Genomic DNA, 23210 nt, shown 5'->3' with positions numbered 1-23210 from the left:
ACTGACTTTTCTGGACTTTGCTTTGCTACGCTAAAATAAGACATTCTGCCTTTTCAGTGAAGCATTTGATATAAGAAAAATTAATTTAGCAAATTAATTAAAATCATATCATGAGTGAGAAACTGATTTTCTTTTAAGAAAAGCCCTTTCTTTTAACATAGCCCTTGTCAATATCAATCTGTGCTAAAGGCAGTCATCTTATTGAACAATGACATAATATCTGATACTAGTTTTGTAAAGTTGTTAAAAGAATAGTAATATTAACTCTCAGACACATACTTTAATTTCCATCAGTAAAACAAGTTTTATATTCAGTTAGGTGGACATGAATTTCAAGAAATGCTGACATCTAAATTCTCATTTGCCACTATGGATTTAACAATATAATTTCAAAAGGATGTGGTATACTATTTTTAAATGATTACAGTATAATTTCAAAAGGATGTGGTATACTATTTTTAAATGATTACATTTTATTTTAGAAAAAAACTAGCCCAATGGCATTTTACTTATACTTAAAATCATGAAAACACATAGCTTCTGATACAGCTACTTATAAAGCTAGAATATTTATTATCCTAAGTTCTATATACCTGAGCAGTATCAGGAAATATCAGTTTGGATTACTATACTCACTTTTGAATTGTATTTAGGAACATGAAAAAAATTCAGTGGCAATATTTGCCTAAAAATACGTTAAAATCTTTTCCAAGCATTCTGTTTACTACATGTCACTGATATGCAGAAACTGTTATAGATATTATTTATTTTCCATTGTATCCTATAAGGAAATGACTTTGTTTCCAACACGTAAGTGGCCAACAGACATTATATATTGAGGTATCTATCTGAATAACAGAGATATACACTTAATCCTCTTCTGAAATGTGTCTGGGAAAATGAGCTGAAGTCAAGTTTTTCATTAGCATGAGCTTCTGATATAAAGAAAACATCTTACCTTCCACTCAGAGATGAAAAGAAAGGCACTACATGTATTCCCAAGGGGCCTCCTTCCCCAGAAATCTCCACTGTTCTTGTCATATCACTGGGGCAGGGGAAAAAAAAAAAAAAAGAAGCATATTATAAAAAAAAAACACAACTACTGTAAATTCAACAGCAGAGAGGAAATCAAAGGAGTATATGATTTGCTGGTATTTTCACGAGATACAGGAAATAAAAATGTTTAAGACTATCTGATTTCTATTTTTTTTCCCCAGAAGAGAAACAAATGGAAATAACGACCCACAAAAATAACTTCCTATTTAAGTTAATCTGCATAAATCAACATATTTAAAAGGATGTACACAAAAATGAAATTTCTCCCCATTGAGACACACTTGAAATTACTCTACAGATGATAAAATACGTGGAATTAAGCCTATCTATGCTTAAGCATAAAGTAGGCTCTTCTCTCCAGAACAGGAAAATTGAAATAAAATATGTATTTATCAGAAAAAGCACAGAATTACATTTTACAACAGTGAAGCCACAGTTGGTAATACATATGGGCATGTTCAGAGCATTATAAATCAAAACTTACACTTGCCTTTCAGTAAGGCATCAGTTGTATTCAATGGAACAATTCTAAATTTTCACCTCCTACTTTTTTCAGAGGTAGAAAAAGAAGTTGTAAAGCCTGGGGAAAATGTATTATAGAAAGAAATAGAAAGCCTGACCCGCCTAACCTACTCCAGATTAAGGAGAGGATGAGCTAGAAACATTAATGGATTGTGTGTATGACTGAAATACACAAGACATTGGGAAACTTTGAGCAATAAAGAGCGGAACTAACAAGTTTTTATGAAGATGAAAAATAATAACCGTGAACAATTATTGGCTCCTTTAATCCCACAGACAGAAAATAAAATTGCCAGAGGAAAAATGATAAAGTTGAAGCAAACATCCCTGTTACGGAAATTGTAAGCAGGTCTCTATTGTTTCCTATTTACATGAAAATGACCTGAAACTGGATGTCAAATTAAGAGCTACAGCTGTTACAAATGCTTTTCTGTTCCAAATTGAAAATGGTGAAATTTTGGCTCCTTGCTAGAAAGTTGAGAACAGCATAAGAAAGTAAAATGCCTGATGAATTCACTCTGCATTTAGTGCTCTCTGAATTATCAGCAATCTAAAATAAATACATTAAATATATTCTCATCAGTGGACTAGGCTTATTTTTAATGTGTTTCTATTGCAAACTTATTATCATTAGGAACTGTAAAAAAGAGCATGTCAGTTTCTAGCATTTGTGGAATATGATGGAATTTCAATCTGATAATAAATTTCAAATGAGTTTTGCTCAGATATTGCTGATATATTTAAAACTTGTTCAGTCAAGCAGGTTATATCAGAGGCCTCGAGAAAAAGTTAAAAATAAAACAAATCTTAGAGTGATAATATCATGGGATAAAATAGATTCTTCTTGATACTTTCAGTGTGAGAATACAGATATTATATGGATACACATATATATGAAATACTATATGTAGGTATACATTATATGCTCTGAATATAAAATATCTACTGGGAAGAGAAAGTTGTATAGCTTTTAATGGACCACAAAGCAACAATTTTTATGTAATAACCGATTTATAGTTCATTCGTAGGTATTTGAGGAAGAGTAAACCCAAAGTATTAACACTCTAGGGTAATGGTACTGTTCTAAAGACTTTTAGAAACAAAGACAAAAATCTCATTTAACCATTAAAACTTTTCTTATCTCTACCTTTACTATGTATTTGTATAGTTTTGCACTTAGGACATAACACAAATCTTTCCTAACAAATGTATTAAATATCCATGTGCTAATAGACAGCACTCATATGTATTATATTGAGGCTTTTGGAATGTAAGTGTTTAGTATAGAGTTCAAAATTTCAGCTTAATAATTTCTAGGATGGCTTTATGATTTTTCTTATCTATTTTGCAAACATTTCTTTACCTAGCTCAAAACCCCTCCTGTAAAACATAATAAATATTACGTATTATGCTGATACCTACTCCTTAGGAACTAACAATCCTCTATTTTTACACTCACTTAATAAAGTTAATCTTATAATTTGTTAAAGCAATCAATCTTGTTTCAAAACACTACAACCATTTTGGAGATGCAGTTTAAAGGTTCATTTATACTTTATAAGTTTCTCGTTTTCGATATCTCAGAATAAGCCCATGCTATCTATATACACAAGAGTCACAATAATTTGGCAAGAAGGATATGTGACAAATGTTAAACTACTATCGTAAAAATATTATCCCAGAAAAAAAAAGCATAAAAGACTTTTGGTTTTGTAGACTGTAATATTCAGGAAGTTATAGAGAATTAAATATTATTTAATATTTCAAGTCATTATAAGTTTTATACGTACCATGTTTTGCCATGCTCTTCATAAAATGCTATCCATTATTCCAAGATGGAAAGAAAAGCTTTTGAAAAAGGAAGCCTGACAGATGAGTCCATATATTTTTATTTATTTTAAAAGTGCGGAACAAAACTATTGTGTTATATGTACCTGCTGGAGTTCTGCAGAATTCTCTGTATATGCACCTTTCATGAAAGATAAACACAGCAACTAGGGCTAGACACAATTATTTGAATTCTAATCTCAGAAAGTGAGATTTTACTACGACGTGGAAATATGCTATTAATGCCATTTGTTTAGGCAAAGCACAGAGTAGGGTTCAGGGACCAGCAAGCAGAAAGCGTATACATTAATTTACGTTTTGGAGGCAGATTGAGAACGGAAAATTTAGAGAACGAGGTGGAGAGGATATTCTAGCAGTGGAAAGAAAAAGGAACTGGCAGCTTCTTGTGAAAAACAGATTCAAAATGAAACGGGGGTAAAGGGTAAAAAATTACACCGAGAAAAGCTAAAAGTTGCGCTCGGATCTAAACAGCTAACTTTATACAACTTTCTAAAGACATACTAAAACCAAAGCGGACAGTCACAGAACATTCAAGCCAATAGTATTAATCAAGCTAAATGTTCTAAGATCCAACCACCGCAGTGATTCAAGTAATTGCTGGGAACCTGTTATTAGCTAAGATGTTAGGACAAAAGTCTGGGTGAAGGTACAGAATAAGAGGTTAAAAGTGAGCCTGTCATGAGCAGCTACCCTGCAGGAACTCAGTGGCAAGTGCTCTATGTCGTTCCATCCAGAAGAAACACATGAAGCTTGAGGAAAGAATACAAGAGCTGCAGACAGGTCCAATTCCTCACACGAGGCAAACGGGCAGCATTTTTAACATTGAGATTATTCAACTCAGTCACAGGCCACTCACTTAGGGTCAGGGAGAGACAGGACTGAGTGTAGGTAGTGGGGGATATCTTGCTTTGGAGGGAAATCATGACTAACTCATGAAAGTAGAGAGAGAAAGTGTATCTTAGTGGAGGCTTTGAGCCAGATGTCTGAGTAAATCATTTAAACTGAGACCAAAAGTATTAGTTTCCTCATTTGGACTATAAGGAAATAAAGATAAATTCCTAATAGAATGGTTGGTTTAAGAAAAATTAGAGAACATAACATATACATCATATACACAGTACCTGGCATATACAAAAGTTCAATAAGTATCAGCTATTAGGATGATTATTAAAACTTTTTGAGGGAATAAGTTTATGGGTTAAAAGGAAATTATCTCAAACTTTCCATTTTTTTCTCAACTGATTTCTTCAGTGAGACTTTTATTTTTAAAGTTTATCTATTTTGAGAAAGAAAGAGAGAGAATAATGCTTGTGTACAGGCAGAGGAGGGGCAGAGAGAGAGAATCCCAAGCAGGCCCTGCATTGTCAGCATGAAGCCTGAAACTTGATCCCATGAACCCTGAGATCATGACCTGAGCTGACATTAAGAATCGGGCACTTAACCCCCTGAGCCACCCAGGTGCCCCCTCAGTGAGACTTTGAAATATTCTTAAAAAAAAAAATTAATGTTTATTTATTTTTGAGAGAGACAGAGAGAGACAGAGTGTGAGCGGGGTAGGGGCAGAGAAAGAGGGAGACACAGAATCCGAAGCAGGCTCCAGGCTCCGAGCTTCCAGCACAGAGCTGGACCTGGGGCTCAAACTCACAAACTGCGAGATCATGACCTGAGCCCAAGTCGGATACTTAACCGACTGAGCCACCCAGGTGCCCCGACTTTGAAAATATTCTTAAGTACTGCAGGAGTGAGGAACACATTTCCTTCATGATGACTGGTGCCATAGACAAGATGATGGGCAATAAATGGGTAGAAGGTATTAGCCAGTGTTCTTTAGGCACTAAAGCACAGGTCTGCCATACAGAACAGTATTAGAGATGAAGTGAAGACAGCAAGACCTCCCAGAAGAGTTTGTTGGTGGCATGGAAGTCTGCTTGGTCATGATGTCTTGTTGGTGAAAACATACTGAGCAAATCACTTATTTTGTTGTTGATGGTGGTGGGATTCATTTAATATACCTGAATTCAATGTATATATTTATTGAGTAGTAGTTCCAATGAGGATGTTCTGCAGGGAAAACACAGAGGCCAATGTCTGAGGAGTTCATAACCTAGGAGTAGGTTAAGACAGGTAATAAAGAATAATACAAAGCAATGGAATAGTAGTAGTAATTGTAGTGTATTCTCAATGATTATAAGCTATTATGTGCTAACTGCCTTCTGGCATGATAACATGTACTCCTATCAAATGTATAAACATACCGGTTCCATTTTACAGAGAAGTAAACTGATACCTAGAAAGGCAAAGTAATTGCCCAACATTACATCATGTATACAAGGTAGAGTCAGGCTTCAAACTGGAATTTATTGTATTCTATAGAGCAGGCATTTTTAACTACGTGCGTGTGAGTTTCAAAGCAGAGGCACTTTCCAATGAGGCTCGGAGAAAATTAGTACAACATCAGGCAGAGAAGCGAGATCACAAAAATCTTCCTGAAGGAGGTACATTTTAGATGGGACTACGAAGGGCAAAAAGTTCTCCCATCAGAAAAAGTAGGTGAGGGGACGGAGAGGGCACGCAGATGAGAGAACACCATCTATGCAGAAAGAGTGAACCAGAATGGTTTGTGGGCACACAGACTGGTTGTGATATTAAAAGAAAAAGGCTAGTGAGCAAAGAGAAAGGAAGGAAAAGATGGGGGAGGTATTGAGAAGAGAAGGTTGAACCATCAGCTTGAGATCAAATCTCAAAGGGATAGGTCAAATTTCACACTGAAAAAAAAGCACATTTGGTTTTACAGAAAATGGAGCCAGTAAAGGTATTGGTACTAAGAAGTGGTGTGATAAATGCTGTGGTTTGGAAATATTCATCTGGCAATGATACGTGGGATCAATTAGAAAAGAGAAAGACAAGATAGAGATTGGTCCTTGAGACAGGAACTAGTAAATCACTACAATAATCTGAGAGAGAGCAGGGTTTGAATAATAATTACAGGAATAAAGGATGGACACCCGGGGATAGTTCAAGGGTTTGTTGTTGTTGTAGTTACTCTTTTTGACACAGACTCTCCCAATAATTTGCCAAATGAATGGCTATCAGAGGCAAAAAATAAAACCTGATGGCCATTTTAAGCCTGGAAAAAAAAGGTAAGTCTGGAGGAGGCTAACTTGGAGATGTGTCAAGGAATAGGTTGAGATCGGGAATGAGGTAGAATTTAGAAATGAGGCGAAGGCTTTTGGCACATATTGCTTGCTATTAAAAACAAACAAACAAACAAACCAAACACCCAACAGAAACCTCTTGTTCCATCATGTTAAGATCAAGATAAATTGAGTAGCGCTTCATAAGACATACATATTATAAGACTATTTGGAGAACTCCTTCTAACAGTTAAATTTCTTTAAATAAATGTGTTAGTAATGGGTGAGCAGTTAATAGGTATGCTTATGATGTATGCAGCAATGTGTTCTAACCATTCACTGAACAAATATGCTGCTATCATGTTCCAAGACCTGTACGAAGTGTCAGGAATCCCTTGGAGGATTCCCAATTTTATATGGGAGAATGACACTTAAAATAAACTGTAGTATGTGTGCTAACCATAACTGCAGTAGCAATTAGTATTTATCCAGCCTTTCATTTAACGTTGTGCTAAGTGCAACTCCCTGTGCTAAATCTCATTTAATCTTCAAAATAACCTATATGATCATGTTACCCATTTTCCATATTAAAAAAAAATCAAAAGGTTAAATAATTAGCCCAAAGTCACATAGGCAGTGTTCAAACTCAGGATTTAATGAAATCCAAAGGTTCAGGAATGAAGGAATGGTTTGATGAATGCTGTGTTTTAAGAAATTTTATCTAGTAGTGATAGAGGAGATCCGTTAAGATAAAGAGAGATTGATATTCAAGAGAAGAGATAGTAGGTTGTTACAACAGTCTGAAAGGGAAAGAAGGTTTGAGCAGTGACTCTTGGAATTAAAACACAGGAATAGGTTCAAAACATTTGAGATGGACTCTGGAAATAATTTACTGGCTTCTATGTCACCTACGTTGAAGTGAGGCCAAAGTACTCTCCTTGGGCCAAGCTCTGTGGGATATCATGTTCTCCTTGCCCCAGGAGAATGCTGACCATGGAACGCAGCCAAAAGCGACTTCCTAATTCCTCTTCATTTGTTTCTTCATCATCCCATAGCAGCTGGAACCTATGTCCTCTCCTAAAATTATAATCTCCAAGCTTTCAGCTGCTAGCTGTGTGTTCCATGCTATTAAGATCCCTCTCATTCTCCCTCTATCCTACCCAAGAGCCGGCAAGTGCTGAGAGTTTCCACTTACTCTACTTTCTGAACTTGACCCTGATTTCAGCTCATTTCTCCAAACTGGCACTCACCACATTGTTTCTCACCAGGAAATAAAACACCAAAGAATACAGGAAGATGTACATAGCAGGTAACACTGCAGTCTAACTTGGAGACAAGAGTGGTGGGGGTAGACTGGGTCTCTAGAAGTTACTTAATTGCTCTAAATTGCAATTTATTAGCCTACTAAATGTGATAAGACTTTTGCAAAAATGCTGTTTTGATAATCAAATTATACGTATGCATACATACATTTTAATTAAAGATTTTTTTCTTAATTCCTATACTCTATTCCTCTCAATTCTTTGTACCTGGAGGAAGTTTAGCTACTTTGTTCCTCTAGGCATAAATCAAACAACTGTTCACTCAACAGCATCTATCTACCTAACGTTTAGCCAAGATGTTAGCAAACTTTACCAAGAGCTAACATTGAAAAAAATGAAATTAAAGGCAAATAGAAGAAGAGTATTACATTCATTATGTCCACCTCCAAAAACAATCTTATCAAGCTTCTCAAAAGACAGTGCCCAGGAGATTTCATATACCAAAATTTTAATGTTGTGCATCTCAGTAATCAAAGAAATATAATCTAAACAGGACTACTATGTCACGTGGCTATAAATTGTAAGCCTCAGGAAAGTCTGCACAGTATTTCAGTGTGATAAAGGATGATCACATATTTTTTGTTAAAAAGCTAATTCCATGTAAAATGCCTGGCAACTATTAGTAACTGGACTGAATGAAAAGAATAGGTTGAGTACATGAATGACTGTCAACCTCAGAAGCATCACCTCTGAGCGCTGAAGCCAATAATCTATCGAACACGGAATTACTTTCCCGGTACAAAATGTGAAGCAACTTAGAAAAAATGACGGTAAGAATGGTGGTTGTGGTGGTGATGATCAGCACCCCCCTCCTCATAACAGAGACGATGGTGACAATGGTAACAGTAACAGTGGGAGCCAACAGCAGCCAATACCCCTAGGGCTTACTCTGGCCCAGGCACTGTTCAAAGTGTTTTACGTACACTAAGTCATTTCATCTTCATACCAACCCTCTCAAGAAGGTTTTAATATTATTTCTGTTTACAGACTGGAAACTAAGGCAAAGGGAGATGAGTAACTCGCCTAAGCTCATAGAACTGCTAAGCAGCGAAACTGGGAGCCGAACCCATGCAGTAGCGAAGGCAGAACTAGAGATCAGTGCAGAATAATGTCAGTGTCGGGTAAGTGCGAGAGCAAAGGACTTCATATAATGACTTACTTACATTAAAAACATGAAAGATCCTGGGTGACGGACGGGATTCATTTCACATACATTGAGTAAAATATTGCAAGATGGTGAAAACACAATGCAAACTAATATTCAAGGAGCTAACGTCCCTGTAAAACACTCAACCAGGATGAACTCTGAAAATTCACTTTAAACTGTTGTTCAAAGGGGAAAAAAGCAATTAAGAAATCCAGGTTGCAGACGAGTTGAAAGACGTGGAGGCTCATTCATAAATGTTTGTCAGGAGGCTCTCATATCATAAAAGGAAATAAAAGAATGACTAATTAATTTTAGAATTGGGAAGGTTTCACTCCACTATGCTACTTATCTTCATCTTCCCTATAAAATTAAAAAAAACAACAACTACAGATTGTGAAAGAAACAAACATCAACCTGAAATAACTAAAATACTCTGATTCACGTCAATACCTCAATGCGTCCTTGGTTTTCGGCGATGCCAGGAGTTCTGTCTGCACACCATTCATAACTTCTCCATCTTCTAAGTTCTGTGTGGAATCCTGTAGTCAAACAAACCCATGAGCATGTGGATGCTATGCATTTAGAACTGAAAATTTGAATAAAATGTCTCAATGTGAGGTAGCAAATGGTTTTCCTCTAGATATATACAGTATGCTCCAATTTCTTTGAAGACTGGAAACAGGTGTTAATCTTTTCAGGGCTTTCAATGTTCTTTTCTCTCCCATTTGGTTTCTGAAATACTCAAACGGGCCATTTACACAAGCCAATATGTTAAGAGCTGTGGAATACATCATTTAGCTTCCTGCTACTCAACCATAAGCTTTTGGGACTGAGTGTTTTACATCAGCAAGAAAAAGGGGTACCAAAGGGAAGGTGCCACTGACAGGTGGTGATGTATTGGCTTTAATGTACTGTACTTGCCTGCACCCCCTGGTGACACTAAAAATATAAAGAAAGCAAAATCCGTGGAAAAAAAAAGTTGCCTGGAAAGGTCACTTCGGTCAAAAGTGTAACAGGACTGTGGCAGGAAAAGAAATCCGGAGTTCTTATTTTGTCATAAGACTTTCACTCTGAGAATGATCTTCAGCAGAGAGAAACTAAAATTAACCACTTCGTTTCTAAAATGGTAAGCACTCTTCCACTACAGAAAGGGAAAAGGGTCAGGGAAGTAGAGTCCTCCAAGATAGTGGCGAAGTTGAGTTGGCTGTCACATAGGGAGAATGGATTCCAAAAAGCAAGTTGATTTAGAATCTCACTTGGAAGGCATTAGATTTCTGTGAGGCTTCTGAGCTGTACTTTAACAGAGCGGTTCTGCAGATACACCACTCTTTAGAAGCAAAGTCACAGTGTTCTTCACGGACTCAGGTTTCGCCAAAACAACAAACCACATGGAGAAAGAAAGACCGGTTGTCAACAACCACACCTGTAAACAGAACATTCACGGATCTGACAGCATCATTTCAACAACAAGGAAAGACAATATATCAGGTCAGAGGTTGAGCATAAAGGAATTAGGTTCATATCTTGAAGAAAACAAGATGTGGAGCCACAACTCCAGCAGCATGTCATTGTGAAATGAGTAAAATGTATTTCACTTTTATTTATTTATTTATTTATTTATTTATTTATTTATTTATTTATTTTTGTTTTATTATTTTTTAAATTTATTAATTTTTGAGACAGAGAGACACAGAGCATGAACGGGGGAGGGTCAGAGAGAGAGGGAGACACAGAATCTGAAACAGGCTCCAGGCTCTGAGCTGTCAGCACAGAGCCCGACGCGGGGCTCGAACTCACGGACCGCGAAATCATGACCTGAGGTGAAGTTGGATGCTTAACCGACTGAGCCACCCAGTTGCCCCCGTATTTCACTTTTAGACTGAGTAGCAACATCTCACATTGGCTTGCGGGTTTTGTGGAGGACTTGGTCTACACTAGATTTCTCTTTTTCTTTCTTTCTTTTTTTTTTTTTTTTTAATTTGTTTTCTCTTTTCCACAGGGATAAAGAAAGGGAAGAAAATCTAAAAGGCTAAAGAACACTTTTTAGTTTAGGGCACCAAATCTTAAAAGATGAATGTCTTTGAAAGCTTTCAAACATTCATATTATTATGAAGGGCTTGAGAGATGCTTACAGAGAAAAGAGACAGGGGCTGGGCAGGTTACAAAAATACTTACGTAGACAATTTAACAAAATATTTGAACTTGCGACTATTGCACATGTCAGAACACTTGATGGTTGCATTTGTCAAAACGATACTTTCCTACCTGACCCTCTTACACAAGATGAAGTGCTATGAAGGGTAAGGACACGTCTAGTCCTCTGCCAAGTACACAACACACAGAGCTCATTTAGTGAATGTTAACCAAGGCATGAGGTAGAATGGCATTGTATTAGTTTCCAAATGCTGTGTAATAAATTACTCCCAAATTAAATGGATTAAAAATAACAACAACAATTCTCTCTCATAGTTTCTGGAAATCAACTATTTAGAAGTGGCTTCGATAGGGGAGTTCTGGGGCAGAATCGCTCATGAGGTTGCAACATTTTAAGATGTCAACAGGAATGCAGCCTCAAGCACTGAGAGGCTTCACTGGGGCTTTAAGACCTACTATTTTTTTTTCTTATAGAAGGCACATTATGATATAATTCACATAACCCTTTTATTAAAGGTTATTTAAGTTATTTAAAGGTTAAAGTGTATTTATTTAAGGGTTATTAAATTAACCCTTTTAAAAAGTACAGTCTATTTTAGCTTATCCACAGAATTTTGCAATCATCACCACTATCTAATTTTAAAACAATTTCAAAACCCCAAAGAGAAACTGCATACCCATGAGCCATCACTCCTCATTCTGCCTACCCCCACTCCTGGAAATCATTAATTTAATTTCTGTCTCGAAGAATTTATGTCTTACGAACATTTTACACAGACAGAATCATAAGATATGTGGCTTTTATCACTGAATATGAGGTTCTCAAAGTTCATTCATATTGTAGCATGTGTCAATATTTCACTGAATTTTATGGCTAAATAATATTCCATTGTATCAATATACCACGTTTTGTTTACCCATTCATCACTCGATGGGCATTTGGGTTATTTCCACTTTTCTTGATTATAAATAATTTTGCTATGAACATTTGAAATAATGTTCACTTGTGAAATAATGTGGCTAAGAACCACAAGTTCTTGTGTGCATATGTGTTTTCATTTCTCTTTGATATATACGTAGGGGTAGAATTCCCGAGTCATATGGTAACTCTGTTAAACATTTTGAGGAACTGCTATACTATTTCCAAAGTGTTGCACAATTTTACATCCCTATTGGCAATAGATGAGGATTCCAATTTCTCTCAGTCCTCGCCTTTTTGCACTTTTTATTTTTCTTTCTTAAATTTGAGCTATCGTAGTGTGTGTGAAGTGGTTTTTATTTTGCACGTCCCCAGTGGCTAATGATTTGCATTTCTCTACAATGACCAATGATGCTGAGCATCTTCCCATGTGATTATTGGACATCTGTACCTTTTCTTTGAAGAAATATCTAAATATTTATCCTTTTATTACTGAATTTTAAGCGTTCTTTAAATATTCTGTACACAGATTCCTTAGATACATGATTTGCCGATATTTCTTCCCATTCTGTGGGAGACATTTCTTGAAACTTCTCAATGTGCCCTTTGAAGCACAAAAGTTTTTAATTTTAATGAAGTTCAAGTTATCTTTTCTTTTTTCCTATTGTCGCTAGTGCTTTTTGGCGTTGTATCAAAGAAACATTGCCTACTACAAGGTCACAAAGATTCATTCCTATATATTCTTCTAAGAGTTTTTTTTTTAATGTTTGTTTATTTTTGAGAGGGAGAGAGAGAGGGGGAGAGAGAGTGAGCACACACGTGTGTAGGGAGGATCAGAGAGACAGTCTTAAGCAGGTCCCACAGAGTCAGAGCAGAGTCCAATGCGGGGCTGGATCTTACGAACTGTGAGATCATGACCTGAGCCAAAATCAAGAGTTAGAGGCTTAACTAAATGAGCCACCCAGGAGACCCTCTTCTAAGAGTTTTATAATGTTAGCTGTTGTATTTGGGCATATAAGTATTTTGAGTTAATTTCTGTACGCAGTGTGAGGTAGGGGTCCAACCTCAGTCCTTGCATATTTAGCTGTGACTGCACCATCGGTTCAAAACACTATTCTTTCGCCATTGAGTTGTCTTAACATCCTTATCAGAACCCAACTGAGCAAAACTGTAAAAGGGTTCATTTCTGTACTCTCAGTCATATTCCATTGATCTATACTTGTGTTACAGTCTTGATTATCTGTTGTATACGAAGTTTTGAAATCAGGAAGTGGGAGTCCTCCATATTTGTTCTTTTCCAACTTTGTTTTGGCTATTCCGAGTCCCATGCATATTCATACAAATTTTAGATTCAGAACATCAAGTTCTGCAAGAAAAAAAAAAGCTAGCTAGATTTTGGGAAGAATCACATTGAATCTGTAGATCAATTTAGAGAGCATTAGCATCTTAATATAAATAAAGGCTTTTTCATCCATGAATGGTTAACAGTGGCTATTAACGAAAATAAATATTCTCTTTGGCTCTGTAATTCTTCATAGATATATAGCTTCGGAATGTCAAAGAAAAAATTGGGATATATGTTATAAAATTTTAACTATCTTTGCATCTTTGTTCTCTATTTCAGGTGAAATTTTCTTATTTATCCCTTGCTAAGGTAAGAAAATAACACACTTTCTGGTTCAAATCAACATGCTACAAGTTAAAATACCTTTTTTTTTCTAGTTCTAGTTAGATGGTAAGTAAAGGTTCTATTTATGTCAACAACATACTTAATGCTCTGAGTATCTGGAAATGTCAATTAGAATCTGAAAGCAATATTGGGCCAATTGCAATGTGATAATCTGCTCAAGGGTAATTCTGAACTGACTGTAGTTTTACAGCAATCGTGTCAATAACTACAGCCTTAAAAATGCGCACACACACACGTTCACAAACTTCTATGTCTAAGGCAAGAGTTCTATTTTAAAAGTAGCATCAAAAACTTTTTGCTTTTCCACAGCTATCAAAAAAGGACAGTTACTATAGTTTATCGTCTCACTAACGGGCAGTGTTTGTCACTTGCCAAAATCATTTCTATATACTGCAATAACAGAATCCTTTGATATTCTCTAGAGATGGGGCAGGCGGACAGAGGCTCGGGGCTTCCTGCAAGGACACAAAGCCAATTCCGAATTGACTTCAACAACAGTGTAGGCATGCAGTGCTTCAAGACTTATAGACAACAGCAGCTTATTTTTTGACAGGGTCCAAGAGATCGCCTTTTTCCAGAAAGTGCAAAATATCTGACGAGCGATAATTTAAGAGCGCTTGGGCTTTTCCTTCACTAAACTGCATGGTGAAAAGTCACGAAATCACACATATCTAAAAATGAATTTTTTCCCCTCATAGCTTATTTAAATAACCTTGAGAAAAATCTGTAGAATTTGACTTTTAAATTGGGAAGTAAAGGGGCAAAAATAGTCTGATTATGAAGAGTGAGGGGTATAAACACCTGGTGCTGAACAGCCACTAGATTTAACTTTAGACTTGAGAAATATTAATTATGTGATTTCAGATCCCCAAACTTGCCTCTAGAAATAGTCAATGGTTGGAGAAGCTCTATACTTAATTAATAAAATTATTTTCTTAATGTTAACTTAAAAAGAGAGATGTGCTCCACTGCATAGAATACAAGGGTATAAAGCAACTTCAAAATTGTTTTCGTCTCCTCCTTTTACCCACATTACAATTCTTTGCTCTCTAATAAAGTTCAGCAGGAGGTTGTGTCTGGCTGACCAGGCAGAGGCCTTGAAAGAAGCTTGTCCTTTATCTCTTTGATCAGAGCAGGCAACATATCCTATGTGGCTCTCACAACAGACAAGTTTAATTACTACAATTTTTAAAAAGTGAACATTTTTAGCAACACTTTCAGGATCACGGGAGCATTTCTGACAGCCAGAATGAGTTGGATTTAAACATCACCGCACTATTTTTAGCCTGAAAATCAACACTTACATAAATATTCCCAAACCAATTAGCAGCAGCTGGAAAGTAAAGGTGTTTACATTTAGTTAGCACTACGCTAACAACTGCAAGGGCTCACAGGCTGCATGAAAGGGGGGCCCAGCACCGGGCAGGGTCCTCCTCCCCAGGGCAAGCATGGTGTTGGCACCAGGCTATCATTTCATATCTCAGTTGGCAGAAGTCACCGATTTCATGCAGGAGAATGTTTTCGTGATGGAGCCTCATGAAGTTATACATCCCCAAATAGACTGAACACCCTTGATAAAACTTTTCGGGAAGAAAACGCTACCCAAATTCTCATTGCTTTTCCCTGGCTGACCACAGCTCTACAACAATACTAAAAACAGTTTTACAGCTCAGTTTTTCATGTCTCAGCTGAGAACAAAAATAGATGTGCCGTTATCGACGGATGCCTTTGACATATAGGTGAAAATACACAGCCTTGATGTCTTCCCCCCACTCAATGCACCTTCGCCACATTTGAAACCACTTGCCCACAAAATTTTAACTGCAATTGAGTTATGTTTCAAAGCTCAGGTGCATATTATAACAATATTTGCATTCTCAAAAGCCAACTGTAAGTTTCTTTTGAAATCGCACATGAATTGTAGAATGAAAGTAATAGAAAAATTATACAGAGAAGATTTGAACGTCAGGTTACGTGCCTGATGCTCATACATAAACATAATGTAAATGGTAAAATTAAAATTCTGGGCATAATTTCAGAATATTTGTTTTTACATTTTAGAACAAGAATATCTCTGCTAAGTAAAAACAAGTTGTATTTGAGAAGCACACATATGAAATGATCATGCATTTTGGTAGTCAAGTGCTGTTATTCAAGCCTGACCTAATATACACTCTTCATGCCTTGGGCAATGCCTCACCTTGGGAAATCTCTCAGTTGGCTGCACAGATACTACCTCAAACTGTTTCACTTCTAGCAATTTCACCATGCCCATAATTGACTTTATATGCATTTTTTCATATTTTTATTTACATATATTATATATTAAATTCTATATCCATATGTCTAGAAATTGGCAAGAATTTCAAATCAGAGATGTTGAAATGCTGTTTCAAGTTTCCTAAGAATGAGAACAATTTATTTTATTTTTAACAGTGATCCTCAAACTTTGGCATGCATTAGAATCACCAGGAGCCTTGTGAAAACAGATTATTGGGGCCCATCTGAGGTTCTGATGTCATAGGTTAGGGTAAGCCCTGTGAGTCTGCATTTCTAACAAGTTCCTGATGCTTCTAGTCAAGGAAACACACTTTGAGAAACACTGCCATTTAGTGACTAGTGCAGATCTTCAGAAATCCTTGATGATATTAATTAAGCACTGGAAAGACTGGTGCTGATGAGCTAGTCTAGTCCATTCATGTTATAGCTAAGGAAACTGAGACCCAGTTTATTGTGATAATGACAAAGCCAGAATCTAGGATTCTTGATTTTCAGCTCAGTCTTTTTTCTGTGTATCATAGGAAATAGCTGCTGACCTATGAATGCTGACATTATTTTTATGGATCCTTTTTCTTTCAATGACATTAACAAAAACTCTAATAATGTCCTGGATATATTTTATCTTTTTTCAAAGATCTCGAAATATGTCATATAAAGCTAGCTCCATATTCTTGATAATCCTAAATAATTTCTTGGGAGTCCTATTTTAATTTTACACATGGACATAGCCCAAACCAAAAAGATTAAGGTCTTGTCCACAGTGAAACTTAGGATCCATGTCTCCTAAAATTTAGGTCCGTGTGTAGGTGTGTTAACATATTTACATTGTAATGTCTCTTAGTTACGGATTTTATGCAAATAGAATGAAGAAACAGTATCCTGTCACAAAACATTAAAATACATTATTTACATGAAAAACTATCAAGTGTTTCATTATTCTGAAGATTGAGCTCTACTAATTCCATTGCTTTTAGATAAAAAGTTATTTTGGAGGAATACAATTAATTAGATCATAAATTATTAGTTCCCAAACCTTAACCTATGAGGTGGATGTGCACTCATACACACACACTGCTAAGGCACAAGTAAGTTACCTGAATGGATACAGGATAAGACTGGATGGGATTTAAATGATTCTGGACTTTGGAAAATACACTAAAAGCCAGCCGTCTTCCAGTGGACTGTCTCCTAGAGACTGCACAGTTGGAAATGACATGTTTCCCAGGTTAAATTCCAGTGACGACACAGAGGTGGCCATACCTTGTCTTCATCTGGTTCGTGTCCAAGAGCTGTTGCGTAGTTTGCACAGGTTTAACAAAAATACATTTTAAACCAATGCATAGTAGTAAAATTAAGCTCAGCTCTCAGACAAAGGACAAAGTTCCCAATACAAGCTCTCTCAGTGCTTTGCCTAGTGACGGGACACCTAATCTCTTGGACCTCAAATTCATTATCTATAAAATGAAGACAAGATTTCTATTTCCATTCCAGATATAAAATGTCCCAGTGCTTAGTGAAGGTACGCTACAGACTAAGGCAGGTAAGCCCCCACTGAAGAAATATAAAAATTCTCCAAGAGATCAATTAAGAGTGATTATTCATTAGAACAATTGGTTTCTTGGAAAGCTTCTCCTGAGAAGCAAATTCTCATAGAAATATATAATTTTATACTTTCTTAACATACTGATTCTAAATAACTTTTGAGGAACAATTGTATGGCATGAGGTGAAGCATACTTGAAATAAACCCTCCCCTCTCCACCTCATTATCTTATATTCTATGCTCTTTTCTTGGATATTTCCTTTCCTTCTCATTGTTAATAATTAGCACAGTTAGAATTCATTGTTACGATTTCCCAGTATTCAGACTGAGGTTTGAGAAGACAAATGGAATTTTTTTAATAGTTTTTTTTTTTTTTTTTTTAATGTATACCCTTTACACATTTTACCTGCTGGGGTTGTTGGTAATTTTTGCTTGTGTGATTCTGGTAGGAATTTACAAAGTGGCCTTGATAAAGGCCTGATACACTTGATATCAGGCAGTCAAAATCCAGTATGAATTTAAAGAGCAGGAGGATCTGTCTTATTTGTGGGATCTGGGTAGAATAGACATACTGACCAATCTCATCGAGGTATTAAATGATAACCACCATTGATGTCAGGATCAGCATGTCACCTGCTCTGATCTTTCCACAGAAGGCCAACACCGATGCATGGCTGTGTCCCAAGCAAACATGTTCAATGAAAGGCTGCTTTAAAATCTTTAGAAATGCGGAAGTTCAGAAATTCAACAAGGAGATTCTGCAACCGCTATTTTAATATCCATTGTTCTTACACCCAGCACATTTCACAAAGTGCTGAAATGAAAAGTGGAAAATACATGTATTTTTTTCCAATACAACACTGACACAAACGTACTTACTTATTTAAAAAAAAATGTTTTTTTAACGTTTATTTATTTTTGAGACAGAGAGAGACAGAGTATGAACGGGGGAGGGGCAGAGAGAGAGGGAGACACAGAATCGCAAGCAGGCTCCAGGCTCTGAGCCCTCAGCCCAGAGCCTGACGCGGCGCTCGAACTCACGGACCGTGAGATCATGACCTGAGTCGAAGTCGGACGCTCAACCGACTGAGCCACCCAGGTGCCCCACAAATGTATTTATAACGTGATCCCCTTTGGTTTATAATTAGATTATTGCCCCCACCCAAGTTAGAGCTAATTTTCCCTAGTTTTCTATATTATTAACCACTGCAAAACCACTTGAGCTTAATGCTGAGGTACAAGATAATGCTGTACGGGACTGAAAGGGTGTCATTACCGAACAACACAGCACCCTCTCCCATAAGGGTCTGCTTGAGATCACGCTCCCACCGTAAAACATACACTCAAAGGTGCTGTCAACATCTGCTTCTCTCCCATTTAATCCATTTAAACTGTACCATCTTCTCAAATATTTAGAATACAGAACTGTCAAAGTGGACAGTTTGATGCCATTGGGGCCTCATGTGTGTCTACAAACCATCACCCAAAGCTGGCAAATATAAAAAGACTTAAGGAAGTTGGGATAATTCAGCAATTACAAAAAAAAAAAAAAAACCCACCTTAATCGTTTTCATTTTGCTGGCTTAAATATATTTCAATCAGGTATGACTCAGGTAAACGTACAATGTGCTTTTAGGCAAAGCTATACAAATTCCAGGTTTGGTTGGGAGAGGGTAAAGATAAAAGGACACGTTATTAAAAGAATAATTTTCATTTCCGTGTGCATTTTGCTCTTGCTTGCACAGGCACACTTCCCTGCTGGGCTTCACTATGAAAATCTTCGCTATGAAAATGGGATACAGGATATTTTGAATCCATAGACTAAGTCCATAAGGACTTGTTTCAGGAAGGAAAAAAAAATAGCACGAGGAATTATGTGTGTGATTAGCTGAGTGGTAACTTTCAAAAATATTTTTAAAAGAAAGTCAAAAGTGTTGAAAAACCCTTTATAATTATCAGATGGGGTACCAAGTTTACAACCCATCTTCATTCATGTTCAAGGACGTATAAAAAGTCTTTCTTTTTCTTAATGATTATTTATTTTTGAGAGAAAATGGGTGTGCGAGCAGGGAAGGAGCAGGGAGAGGAGACAGAGGATCCAAAGCAGGCTGTGCTGACAAAAGACAGCCTGATGTAGGGCTCAAACTCACAAACCCCGAGATCATGACCTGAGCCAGTCAGATGCTTAAGAGTCTGAGCCAACCAGGCACCCCCAAAACACTCCTTATGGCCTCCATCCTGTAGGCATTTTACTTTCTTCTCATCCAGCCCTAAACTCTCCTCCCCCTCCACGGGCACCTGCTCCTCTCCTATGGCCTCCATATATCTTTCCACACAATCGTTTTGCCGTTCATCTTGTCATGCCTGCATCTTATTTCATGACACCTTTATTGGAAGCCTCTGGTTTTCAAAAAGCTATCTCACTAGCTTATGTTGGAAGACCAACTGAAAATAAACATTGGGGAAGAAGCTTCTCAGACAATGTAAGGGGCACTTGAAGCAATCTTGGCCACGACATATGTGCAGAAAGGAGAACAGCAGGAGGAGCAAAAGTACGGCACACAGAAAAGAAGTAGGTAAGGCAGAGCCAGCTGTGCTGTCTTGGGTGTTAACAGCATGTGGAAACAGCTTTAAAGAAAGTGCAGAGGTCTGAACTGCAAAGAACAGCTGTAGCCAAGGGTGGCAGTCAGCAAAATCCATGCTTCTGTGTTGTGTCGTGTTCTTTGCTTTTTTCTTTAGATACAGAGATACAATAGACAACTGGGGAGATTCAGCATAACTCGCTATACCTAGACTAGCTCATGTATTCTGATCACGTGAGGAAGCCGTCGTGCATTTCTGTTCAAAAACAAATGTTCTCTATTTAAAACTATACAGTGCTTGTGGTGTAAGGGGAAGCTGTGCCCCATGCAGAAGATCTCATTGGTCAAGCTGTCAATAGCTAAAATGTATGCTCCATGAAAGCAGTGGTCTTGTTCACTTGTATAACCCCAAGCCCAGAACAATGCTTGGCACAGAGTGGATGCGCAACAAATATCTAGACACACCAGCCATGAGGAACACCACTGCTTGTCTAGCAAATCTCTATCACTCCTCTAATGCCCATTAACAAAACAAGCACTTTCTCCTTGAGCTCTCTGCACAGATTCAGTCCTGCTCCTCAGGCCACTTTCGTGCCACACAAAAGTTCTATATTCATTTCAGGGCAGGCAGGGCTTCCTTCGCGGGTCTCTCTTGCTTGGTTCTCACATCCTCAAGGTGGGGAATGTGTCTTTTCCATCTTGCATACCTATCACCTGGCACAGCCCTGAAATACGATGAATATTTCACTTTAGACATGTAACTAGATAAAGAAATCTTTTCCCTTGAAATACTTTCCCTTAAAGTCTCTTAGGTAACATTGGATAAAAAAAGAAAAAAAAAATATATATATATTTCAACATTTGTGAACTCTCTACAGCACACAGAGTATTACGCTAGATTCTATGGGGGGGGGATTCAAAGATGAATATGACACTGTCTTTTCATTCAAAGCTGCAAACTAGCTGGAACTATTGCCAGAGGCACTCTGGCAAGAGAATTTAAAGTAGAATTGAAAGCTAATCTTTATTTATGGATTGAAATAATTGAAGTAAAATAATGCACCGATTTGCACCTGGCTGGTTATGTTTCTTTATATATGCTTTTATATTTTATTTATTATAATGTAATTTAAAATGACTTCCATTATTTATAAAATGATTTTAAGCCAATATTTAAAACCACCTAAGTTCCATGGTCGCTGGAAGCTGGAGTTTGCCCGGTTCTTGCCGGCTGGGAAAGAAACACCACCATGCTGAAACCTCCACACCCTGAGCCTCTAGACCGGAGAGTGCTGATCATGCTGGGAACCTTCCACCGAGGAAGGTCCGTAAGCGAGGCCCCACTACTGAAGCAAAGCTGCTTTGTAACTTTTACTCCATGTTCCCCTCTTCTTCCAGCTGTCTCATTTCTTTAGATATGAACATAGGTCAAGGTGAAACAACCTCTTGGTTCAATTGTCTTCTTCACTGTTTTTCCCTCCTTGGGCACCTCCTTATCCTTCAATGGTATATCACTTCCTAAATGCCTCCAAACCCTCATTCTCCTCCATTTTTTCCAAGAATTCCCTGAAGCTCCATCACAAGCTCAAGAATTTCAGCAAATATCCCCTCTACCACCTAGATTTCAATGAAAACTGACTTTCCCAACTGAAACCACTTCCTCAGCAACCCTCTGAAATAGGACATGTCCGTTTTCTTCATGCTCCCAACCCCCATTGAGGAGCTGCTTCTAGACTGAGATTCTTTGTCCTCTTTTGGAACCTGTGGCATCCTTCCTTGCCATTCCCTTATCATTGCCTTCACCTATCGGTCTCCACGTTGGTCCTCCAGCGTTTCCTCCTGTCCCATTATTTTAATTAATTTACTCATCTACATCCCCCATGCCTTCTCTCATTCTCATCCTGGTTGATTTCTACTTCCCCAGGGCTCTTACACCTTCACTTCACTCTAACATCTTGTTTCTGTTTCAGAAACTACGACCAAAAGCAAAATCAAACACAGGAAGCCAAGGGTGGGGCGAAGCTAAGTCCTTATGACTCACCAGTGCGATGTCTTATGAATCGAAACATATTAAATGATAACTTAGCCAGGGCCAGCAAACCCATGAGCAAAACAGGATTCATTCAGTCCACACACACTTATTGTGGGTCCATTGTGCCACACACTGTGCTAGGTACTAGGAATAAAATCATATATACCTCTCACCTTAATGAGCTTTTACAGAGAAAGAAGGCAGCTAGAGAAAAGATAGTAGCAACTGGCCTCACTAATAATTACTTCCGTGTGCTCTAAAATTCAACTCAACTAAGCAGCAATCAGATCCCAACTGTAGTGCTATTCTTTTTCCAACCTCAACCCCTTTCTGTGTATAACAGCTGGTATAAGCAAATACACTAACAGAAATTAATCATTATCAAAAGCAGTTTTAGTTTTTGGGTTTTTGGTTTGTTTGTTTTTGTTTTGTTTTGTTTTTTGTTTTTTGTTTTTTTTTGGATCATAATCTCACCTGCAAAACTGACAGCAATGGTTCATCTCCCAGCTCAGACACACATATGCATATACGCACAGAATTGTGCATAAAACTTCAGGGCTTTCAAAACTCCCCAATCTTGACATTGATCTGAAGGTTAAGATCTGATATTTACCTGCTCATCTAAGCCCATATTTTTGACAGAATCATAAGAGATTTGTAGTACAGAAATAATAAATGTTTTCACAGACATATCCTTATATAGTGATTGTTACAGGGGACAATATCTGAATAGGGCAGGTGGCAGCTGCTATAGCTAAAAGGCCAGAGTGGATTTGGGAGGGTATCCCACGGATCACACTGCTCATCTACCTTCCCAAGAATCTCCAGGGAGGGGAGATGCACAGTACAAACATCCCTGCCAAATCTGCCAGCAAATGCAATCTTTTCTGAAGCCTCCTTGACAAGCTAAGTGATTCCTGCACATGGACTTCCCAGTGTGAGTGACTCACATTGTGCCATTGCAAAATTACAAATTATGACA

The 23210-nt window shown here is 37.4% G+C and overlaps 1 protein-coding gene across 1 annotated transcript in view; it reads right to left on the bottom strand.

The window, feature by feature from the left end:
* PARD3B (par-3 family cell polarity regulator beta) overlaps positions 1–23210 on the bottom strand; it is a 1003697-nt gene that overhangs the window by 458304 nt on the left and 522183 nt on the right. Inside the window, exons 5-6 of the mRNA XM_042995147.1 lie at positions 9480–9568; positions 959–1045 (exon numbers count right to left, since the gene is read on the bottom strand). Of these exons, the coding sequence (XP_042851081.1) occupies positions 959–1045; positions 9480–9568 (176 nt within the window). The remainder of the gene's footprint in view (positions 1–958; positions 1046–9479; positions 9569–23210) is intronic.

Source organism: Panthera tigris, chromosome C1 (genome assembly GCF_018350195.1).
Source record: "Panthera tigris isolate Pti1 chromosome C1, P.tigris_Pti1_mat1.1, whole genome shotgun sequence".
Lineage (NCBI taxonomy): Eukaryota > Metazoa > Chordata > Mammalia > Carnivora > Felidae > Panthera > Panthera tigris.
This window is presented reverse-complemented; position numbering and strand designations above follow the sequence as displayed.